The sequence below is a fragment of the Oryx dammah genome, unplaced genomic scaffold (assembly GCF_014754425.2).
Source record: "Oryx dammah isolate SB20612 unplaced genomic scaffold, SCBI_Odam_1.1 HiC_scaffold_617, whole genome shotgun sequence".
Classification (NCBI taxonomy): Eukaryota; Metazoa; Chordata; class Mammalia; order Artiodactyla; family Bovidae; genus Oryx; species Oryx dammah.
The window spans coordinates 562-10,098 of record NW_024070773.1 but is presented as its reverse complement, the minus strand read 5'-3'; the positions used below and the strand labels follow the sequence as shown (position 1 = coordinate 10,098).

Here is a 9,537-nt window from a genome sequence, read left to right as displayed (position 1 = left end):
AAATTACCCGCACGTGGTGTCAGCTGGCATCAGGTTCTCATGCATTTGTGTGTGTGATGCAAGAATTCTGGCCCATCCAACCCCCAAGGGACCCTTCCCGTCTTTGGTTCCAGACGGGGTCCCTAGGAAGACTGAGTGGAGCCATCAGAGCTGTCCATGGTCCTGGAGGAAGGTGGTACCTGGTCTGATGGTGGGTTATTTCTTTTTTCCAGAGAAGGATGTCCCCCATCTGGGTGATCCGGAGACACAGGCAGACCTGAGCCAGGATCTGGAAGGCTCAGGGGGGCAGGAAGGAGAGCTGGCCCTGAGTGGTGAGGTGCTTGATTCAGGGGGAGAGGAGGCCGAGGATGCCCACGAGGATGAGGGGGACTCAGACCCAGATGACTTAGATGAGGACGTGCAGTGCCCCAAGGAAGAGGAGACAGTGCAGCTTCCTGGTGATCCTGAGTGCCAGAGCTGCCACTACCGCATGGTGCGGACCCCGAGGAGGTTTTGCCACGCTCAGGTAAGCGGCAGTGGGGCTGCTCCCAAGGAGCTGGGAGACCAGAGTAGATTCAGCCTTCTCTCTATATTATTTAAACTAGGGGTTCTCTAAGCCTAGTATCCACCAGAAGCCTTGTTAAAGCACACATTTCTGGGCCCCATCACCTCAGTTTCTAGATTAGTAAATCCGGGGTGTAAGGGTTTATAACAAATTCCTAGGTGATGATATTGTTGGTCTAGAAATTACACTGAGAGCCACTGGTTTGGATAAAAAGCTTTGGTATAAGAGACACCTGTGTTGTGTCCTGGCTCTGCCTTCATCAGCTATTTTATTTGGGGAGGTCACTTCACCTTTCAGGGCTCCTGTATCTTCATTTGTAAAATGGAGACGTATGATACCACCTTTTCGGGAGTTATGGTGAGGGTTAACTAACACGGAAAGTATTTAGAGTATCTGATGTTGTTCGGTCTCGAAGTTGTGTCCAACTCTTTTTGATCCCATAGACTGTAGCACTCCAGGCCTCCCTGCCCTTCACCATCTCCTGGAGTTTGCTCAAACTCATATCCATTGAGTCAGTGATGCCATCCAAGCATCTCATCCTCTGCCACCCCCTTCTCCTTTTGTCTTCAATCTTTTCCAGTGTCAGTCTTTTCCAGTGAGCCAGCTCTTCGCATCAGATAACCAAAGTATTGGAGCTTTGGCTTTAGCTTCAGCTTCAGTCCTTCAAATCATTATTAGGGTTGATTTTCTTTAGGATTGACTGATTTGATCTCTTTGTAGTCCAAGGGACTGTCAAGAGTCTTCTCCAACTCTGCAATATGAAAGCATCCATCTTTGGCACTCAGTGTTCTTTATGATCCAAATCTTACCCCTGTACATGCCTACTGTAAAAACCATAGCTTTGACTCTATGGACCATTGGTGGTAAAGCAATGTCTCTGGTTTTTAATATGCTGCCTTGGTTTGTTATAGCTTTTCTTCCAAGGAGCAAATGTGTTTTAATTTCTTGGCTGCAGTCACCGTCTGCAGTGATTTTGGAGCCCAAGAAAATAAATCTATCACTGCTTTCACTTTTTCCCCTTCTACAGGCCCAAAAGTGATGGGACCAGATGCCATAATCTTCGCTCTTTGAATATTGAATTTTAAGCCAGCTTTTCCCATTCTCCTCTTTCACCCTCATCAAGAGGTTATTCATTTCCTCTTCACTTTCTGCCATTAGAATTATATTGTCTGCATATCTGAGGTTGTTGATATTTCTCCTGGTATTCTTGATTCCAGCTTGTGATTCATCCAGCCTGCATCTTGCATGATGTACTCTGCATATGAGTTAAATCAACAGGGTGACAATATACAGCCTTGATGTACTCCTTTCCCAATTTTGAACCAGTCTGTTGTCCCATGTCCAGTTCTAACTGTGGCTTCTCGATCCACATACAGGTTTTTTAGGAGACAGGTAAGGTGGTCTGTTATTTCCACCTCTTTAAGAATTTCCCACAGCTTGTAGTCATCTACACAGTCAAAGGCTTTTGTGTAGTCAGTGAAGTAGAAGTAGATGTTTTTTGGAATGCACTTTTTTTCTCTATGATCCAATGAACTTTGGCTATTTGGTCTCTGATTCCTCTGCCTTTTGTAAATCCAGCTTGTACATCTGGAAGTTCTTGGTTCACACTGCTGAAGCCTAGCTTGAAGGATTTTGAGCATGACCCTGCTAGCATGTGAAATGAGCACAGTTGTATGGTAGCTTAAACATTCTTTGGCATTGCTGTGCTTTGGGATAAGAATGAAAACTGACCCTTCCCAGTCCTGTGGCCACTGTTGAGTTTTCTAAATTTGCTGACATCCTGAGTGCAGTTGGTGATGGATAAGGGAGGTTGGCATGCTGCAGTCCATGGGGTCACAAAGAGTCGGACACAACTGAGTGACTTAACTGAACTGAACTGATTGAGTGCAGCACCTTTCAGGATTTTACGTAGCACAGCTGGAATTCCATAACCTCACCTAGCTTTTTTGTAGTGATGCTTCCTAAGTCCCACTTGATTTCACACTCCAGGATGTCTGGCTCTAGTTGAGTGGCCACACCATAGTGGTCATCTGAGTCACTAAGGCTTTTTCTGTACAGTCACTAAGACTTTTTCTGTACAGTTCTTCTGTGTATTCTTGCCTCCTGTTCTTAATCTCTTCTACTTCTGTTAAGTCTTTATTATTTATGTCCTTTATTTTACCCATCTTTGCATGAAATGTTTCCTGATATCTCTAATTTTATTGAAGAAATCTTTACTCTTTTCCATTCTACTATTTTCCTCTACTTCTTTGCATTGTTCATTTAAGAAGACCTTATCTCTCCTTGCTATTCTCTGGAGCTCCACAGTTAGGTGCGTATATCTTTCCTTTCCTCCTTTGCCTTCTGCTTCACTTCTTCCCTCAGCTATTTGTAAAGCCTCCTGAGACAACCACTTTGCCTTATTGCATTTCTTTTTCTTGGGGATGGTTTCGGTCAGCGCTTCCTATACAATGTTATGAGCCTCATCCATAGTTCTTCAGGCACCCTGTCTCTCAGATCTAATCCCTTGAATCTATTCTTCATCTCCACTGTATAATCATAAGGATTTGATTTAGGTCTTACCTGAATCGCCTAAGAGGTTTTCCCTGCTTTCTTCATTTTAAGCCTGAATTTGCAATAAGGAGTTCATGATCTGAGCCACAGTCAGCTCCTGGTCTTGTTTTTGCTGACTTTATAGAGCTTCTCCATCTTTGGCTGCAAAGAATATAATTTGATTTCAGTGTTGGCCATGTGGTGATGTCTATAGGTAGAGTCATTGTTTCTTTTGTTGGAAGAGGGAGATTGCTGTGACCAGTGTATTTTCATGACAAAACTCTGTCAACCTGCTCATTCTGTACTCCAAGGCCAAACTTGCCTGTTACTCCAGGGATCTCTTGACTTCTCTCTTTTGCATTCCAGTACCCTATGATGAAAAGGACATCATTTTCTGTGTATTAGTTCTAGAAGGTCTTATACGTCTTCATAGAACTGGTCAACTTCAGCTTCTTCAGCATCAGTGTTTGGGGCATAGGCTTGTTTTAGTATCATTTTGAGTGGTTTGCCTTAGAGACAGAGATCTTTCTGTCGTTTTTTAGTTCCACCCGAGTACTGCGGTTCAGACTCTTTTGCTGGCTATGGGCTACTCCATTTCCTCCAGGGGACTCTCGCCTTCACAGCTGCTGTGTTGGTCATGTGAATTACATTTGCCATTCCCATCATTTTAGTTCACGGATTCCTAACATGTTGAAGTTCACTCCTGTCATCTCCTGCTTGACCAAGCCTAACTTACCCTGATTCACAGACCTAACATTCCAGGTTCCTATGCAATATTGTTCTTTACAGTATCAGACTTTCACCACCAGATGTACCCATAACTGAGCATTGTCTTTGCTTTGGCCCAGGTGCTTCGTTCTTTCTGGAACTATTGTAATTGCCCCCAACTCCTCCTCAGCTGCATATAGGACACCTTCCAACCCAGGGTCTCACCTTCTAGTGTCCTATCTTTTTGCCTTTTCATACTGTGCCTGAAGTTCTCACAGGAAGAATACTGGAGTGGTTGGCCATTACCTCCTCCAGTGGACCAGGTTTCATCAGGACTCTCCATGTGACCCATCTGTCTTGGATGGCCCCACATGGCATGGCTGAGAGTTTCATTGAGTTACACAAGCTCTTTGCCAGGACAGTGCTGTGATCCATGAAGGGAGAGTGGTCCTTGGGTCATTGTAAGCTCTCCATAAACGCTGGCCATGGGGGTGGGAGGGAGGCTCAGAAAGGGGGGAATTATGTGTACTTGTGACTGATTCACATTGCTGTTCAGCAGAAACCAACATAACACTGTTAAGCAATTATCCTCCAGCTGAAAATTAAAAGAGAATAAGAAAGCATTTGACCTTGGAGATCAAGATGAAAAGTAAAGGCCAGAACAAGTGAATAACCACTTTAAACATCTTTCAAATATAATGTTATTTTGTATACAATTAAATAATTCCATATAAAACAATGTAAAAACATTTTTAAATGGCGCTTCTAGTTATTCTGAGTATTCTTACTCTTTACTGCAAGAAGTTCCTGACATCAAATAAAAAAGCAAGAGATGGGATTCAGGGGGGCTATAGACCCCTGATTTCTGAGCTGGAAAAGGATGTGCGGGGGTCTCTTGTGGAGGCTGAGGGCCTTGCAAGAAAACAGTGAGTTTCTACCCCACTTCGTCTCTCTGCAGAGAATCTGCAGGCGTTGCTATCGAGGCAACCTCGTCTCCATCCACAACTACCGCTTTGACTATCGCGTGAGACGCTGGGCAAGAAGGACCAACCAGTCACAGGTCTGGATCGGAGGCGTCATCAGGGGCAGGGTAAGTGAGGGTCAGTTCTCAGGTCTTTTTTTTAAAGGTGGTTTAATACTGCAAAGTGAATCCACTATGTTTTTTAAAGTTTTCATTATTTAGGATGGCGTTGGGTCTCTGTCGCTGCGCCGGCGCTTTTTCTAGTTGCCGCCGGTGGGGGTTGCTGCCTCCTTGTGGTGCTTAGGCTTCTCACCTGCGGCTTCTCATGCTGCACAGCATGGGCTCTAGGGTGTCGGCCTTCACAGCGAACGCTCGAGAGTCCCTGCTCAGTAGCTTTGATGCCAGGGCTTAGCTCCTTTGCAGCACGTGGGGCCTTCCAGGACCAGGGATGAACCCACGGCACCTGCAAGGGCAGACAGCTTCTTCACCACTGGACCACCAGGGACATTGTTTCTGAGAGCCTCAAGGCACCACCTGCCCCATCGAGCCTCATCCTGGCCCGGAAGCTGGCTTGTGCTGACTTAGGAGACATGATGACTGAGCGCTTCTCTTCCTCACCCACGTTCAGGGGCTTCTCGCTTGCAGCTTGAAATCTGCCATGGTGGATGCATTTACACCAGAGAAATGGACAATTATTATAAATCAGGGTTCTTTCTTTCCTCTGCCTCACACTTTCCACCAAAGCTGGCTGTGAAATGTTAATTAGCAGATCACTGGAGTCAGGAGATGAGAGTTGATACCCAGCTTGGTCCCTCAGTGGCTGAATGCCTGCCTCCATGTTTCAGTGTCCTCATCTCTGAGGGGGTCCTTCTCTCAGCGTGACCCGGGGGCTGTGACTGAGTAAGCACTGTCAGATTCGCTGCTCACGTGTGGTCCTGGGACCAGAGTATCAACACCACCTGGTAGTTGTAGAAATACAGGATCCTGGGCTGCACCCCAGACCTCCCGAATCAGGATCCGCATTTCCACCAGATCGCTAGGAGATTGTCTGCTCAGTGAAGTCTGAGAAGCCTGCTCTGTGTGAGAGCTGGAAGCGAAGCTTGCTCTTCCATGTCACTGCCTGAAAAGGCTCAGGGGTGGGTGTGTACAGGGGGTCCTAGCCAGGTGACACAGGAGAGGAGATTATAGACACAGTGTCCAGAAGGGATGCTGAGGGGACTTTCAGGAGCCCCAGCACCTGTCTTCCTGGACCTCTGCCCTCTCACCAAGCCTCTCTCTTCTCTAGTCCCGTTGCAGGAGATTTCGCTGGACTGACGGGAGTCGCTGGAATTTTGGATACTGGGCCCGAGGGCAGCCTGGGAATGGGAGAGGCCACTGCATAACCCTGTGCACCAGAGGTGAGGGGGCCCGGCGCCCGGACAAGGTGGAGGGGGGTACTCGCACACACACCCCTTTGAGCTGCACAGACACGCCTCCCCTCACACCCTCCCCCCTAGAGAACCCCGCCCTGTGTGTGAGCAGGGCTGAGGGGCAGGGATCCTCAGAGCCACAGTGAGGGGTCCTGCACGGGGCTGGGGGCTCTGTGTCCTCCAGACTCAGCGAGGCTCCTTCCCTTCCTCTGACGGGACGGTGACAAGGAGCGAGTGTGGGACAGACAGGAGGGACACTCGGGAACGGGAGGTGTGGCCGAGGGACTCGGGAAAGATGTGGGAACTAGGGCCAGCTGACGGATGATTCCCCAGCTCCCAACAGCACGGCTGCCTGACGTGCGGGAGTTTAGAACAGGGATGAAGACCACACAGGCTGGAGTCAGGTGGCCGAGGTCCTCAACTGGCTCTACCACTTGTCTGCTGAGATCAGAGCAGGTTATCACTCCCCCGAACCTCAGTTTTCCCCATCTGTGAAATGGGAGTGCTGACAGTGCTGACCTCTTGGCATCACTGTGAGGATGGAAGGACAGTCCATAGGAAGCCCTTAGCACGCTGTCTCTGCAAGGGAAGAGATCAGTGATGGTGGCTCGCCGGGACATGGGGAGACATACGGCCCTCAGATTGTCGGGAAAAGGTGACCTGTGAGGTGCCTGACGGTGGGGGTTGGGGGGACACACTCAGGTGGGCAACTGACATCACTGTGCTCTCTGCCACCAGGGGGTCACTGGCGACGAGCTTCATGCCAGAGGCGGCTGCCCTTCGTCTGTGCCTTCTAAACCAGAGCCGTGGAGACCCTGCCTCTCCACCATCCTGGCCACCCCGCCCCACCCCTGGCCCCCTTGCCCCTTGCTTGTCCACGTCATAAAAACTACACTTCTCACAGCATCTCCTGACTCTGTTTTCTTCATTTCGCACATTGGAGGACTCTTCAGGGTTGCGAAATCTAGGAAGCTCTCAGTTCGGCTTTGTGGGGCCCAGGCTGGGTCTTTGAGGATTTAAAAGCTGGAGCAGGATGGCTGAGTGGTGAGGGTCGAGGGGTTGGGGTGCTGGAGTGTTTGGCTGCAGCGCTGGCTGGGGATGGAGGTAGGCCAGGCCGAGGAGGGGGTGTCTGGCTCCACAAGACCCTTTCCCAGGGTCCCGTGGAAGAAAGCCTTTGGTGAGCAGTTGGGCAACTGGCCCTCTCGGTCTGGATTGAGTGAGGCATGTGGGGTGGGGTCGGAAGTGGTGACTTTCCAGAATGGAGGCCACATGGTGGATTTAAGAATTGGGTGGAGACGGGAGGTCCCACCAGGGGTCTCCCCATGGTACACGGAGAAACCTCCTCGAGGGGTGGATGCCTCCTCCGGCTCCGTGTCGTCTTCACCTCATGATCTGTTCAGCTCAGTTCAGTTCAGTTGCTCAGTCGTGTCCGAGTCTTTGCAACCCCGTGGACCGCAGCACACCAGGCCTCCCTGTCCATCACCAACTCCCTGAGTTTACTCAAACTCATGACCACTGAGTTGATGATACCATCCAACCATCTCATCCTCTGCCGTCCCCTTCTCCTCCTGCCTTCAATCTTTCCCAGCATCAGGGTCTTTTCTAGTGAGTCAGTTCTTCGCATCAGGTGGCCAAAGGATTGGAACTTCAGCTTCAGCATCAGTCCTTCACCTCAGGTAGTGGCCCCCTTTTCTCCATGGGTTAGTTCAAAGGCCACAGCTTTCTCCAAGAAGGCTCCCGGACCATATCTTCATGGGAGGCTGTCTTCCTCGCTGCCCTCCATCCTGCATCCCCTTTCTTGTCCCCAGCCTCCCTCCCCTCCCTGGAAGGGCCACAGTCTCAGCAGGGAGCTGCCTCACTCCCCGAGGGGCTTGGGGCCCAAGTCAGGCCGTGTGCAGCCAGGTGGCTCCAGGGCTGGCTCTCCAGCCCCGGGTCTCCCCGGCTTCTTCCATCTTCTCGGGTCCTGAGGTCACTGAGACGGAACAGTGTTCCTGCGCTTAGCTTCGTTCCAGGCTGGGCTCCAGGAAGGATCGGAGCTTGAGGAGGCAGGAAGCTGAGACTGCCAAGTGATGTTCAGAGGGCAGAGAGCCCTGGGTGGTGAGAGAGAGAGTGAGAGAGACTGCCTGGGGGTGTGGCTCTATGTGGGGCCCGGGGAGCATGTTCAAGGATGTCTGGGGTGCCCGCGTGCATGGGCGTGTGCGTGTCTGGGTGTGTGCATGAGTCGGTCTTTGGATTCCTGTATATGTCTGTGTACGTGTGAATCTGCGCCTGTAAATCTGCGTGAATCTGTGTGAGTCAGCGTGCATTTGTGTGTTGCTTGTGTGCACGTTTCCTACATCTCTGTGGAGATGCTTGGATGCCTGTGTACACCCCTGAGCGTGTGTATCTATTCATGCTTTCTCTTTCTCCACCTCACTCTCAAGGTCACTTAATGGTGTGGCCCTTGTGTGTGTGTGTCCAGTTGCATTCTCCATTGCAGGACAAATCCAAGGTGAAATTCTCTCTACTTCTGGGTCTTCTACTTGGGACAATTTCAACTTTCCATCTGAGTCAATCTCCTTGGCCTTTAGCCTTTCTGTCTTGACTCCTTTCTACATTTTCTGGGATCAGAGCCACAGAGCCTCCTTCCTCCTTGGCCACCCCCCTGTTTCAGGATCTCTGCACGTAAAGGAGCAGGGACTCTGGAGCAGGACTTGCAGGGACTCCTCAGGACACCTGTGAGCCCGCAGTCTTGTTCTGCTGTGACGTTCTCAACGCTGTCCTTTCTGCAAGAGGCAAATGATGATCGAAGGATTGCTTCTTTGCTGTGAGCTCACTGAGTGTTCTGGGCTAAGCATTTTCTATGCATTATGTCCTTTAATCCTTATAACACCCCCATGAGGTATGTGTGCAGTGCATCCAGATCTCAAACGAAGAAAGTTAGTAGATGATAGAACCAGTACCAGCCCCTCAACTGCCTGACCCTAAGTTCACGCCCTTAACCACCAGGGCCTCATGGGAGAAGCTGGGCTCTCCTGGGGTGAGTGTGTGCGGCAGGGTGTGTAGGGGAGGGGTGGTGACCTCCATCGCGTTCTCTATTTGCAGGGCTCAGTGGGCAAATGTCCAGGGCCAGGCGGAAGCCGTCCATGGTGCTGGGAAGGAAGCGGGCAGGATGTGAAGGAGAGGCACTTGGCCTTTTCCCACCAGGGAACGAAGTGTCCAATGTTGAGAGCCCCTTGGGAGATGACACCCTGCCTCAGTCTGGGGAGATGCCAGCGAGGGAGGCAGGGCCGTCCCCATGGAAGACCTGGTGCTGCCAGCCAAAGAGGAAGAGGGGGGCTCTGGAAGCGAAGGTGACCCCGGGAAGAGGGGCCTGCTGAGTCCATCTCAGGCTTGGGTGAGGT

The 9,537-nt window shown here is 50.4% G+C and overlaps 1 protein-coding gene across 1 annotated transcript; it reads left to right on the top strand.

Annotated features, from left to right (window-relative positions):
- Positions 1 to 187: 187 nt before the first annotated feature.
- LOC120859339 (proteoglycan 3-like) lies at positions 188 to 7,000 on the top strand. The gene is made up of 4 exons (XM_040235477.1): positions 188 to 505; positions 4,743 to 4,874; positions 6,031 to 6,142; positions 6,893 to 7,000. Exons 1-4 carry the CDS (start codon positions 188 to 190, stop codon positions 6,949 to 6,951), a joined length of 621 nt encoding a protein of 206 aa, XP_040091411.1. The 3' UTR covers positions 6,952 to 7,000.
- Positions 7,001 to 9,537: the final 2,537 nt, after the last annotated feature.

Bases quoted from the DNA above. Each gene is read 5' to 3' on its own strand.
- LOC120859339 (XM_040235477.1), top strand. From the start codon at position 188: ATGGTGGGTTATTTCTTTTTTCCAGAGAAGGATGTCCCCCATCTGGGT. The intron at 4,875-6,030 runs GTAAGTGAGGGT...TCTCTTCTCTAG, and splicing joins GAGGCGTCATCAGGGGCAGG to TCCCGTTGCAGGAGATTTCG. The intron at 6,143-6,892 runs GTGAGGGGGCCC...CTCTGCCACCAG, and splicing joins CATAACCCTGTGCACCAGAG to GGGGTCACTGGCGACGAGCT.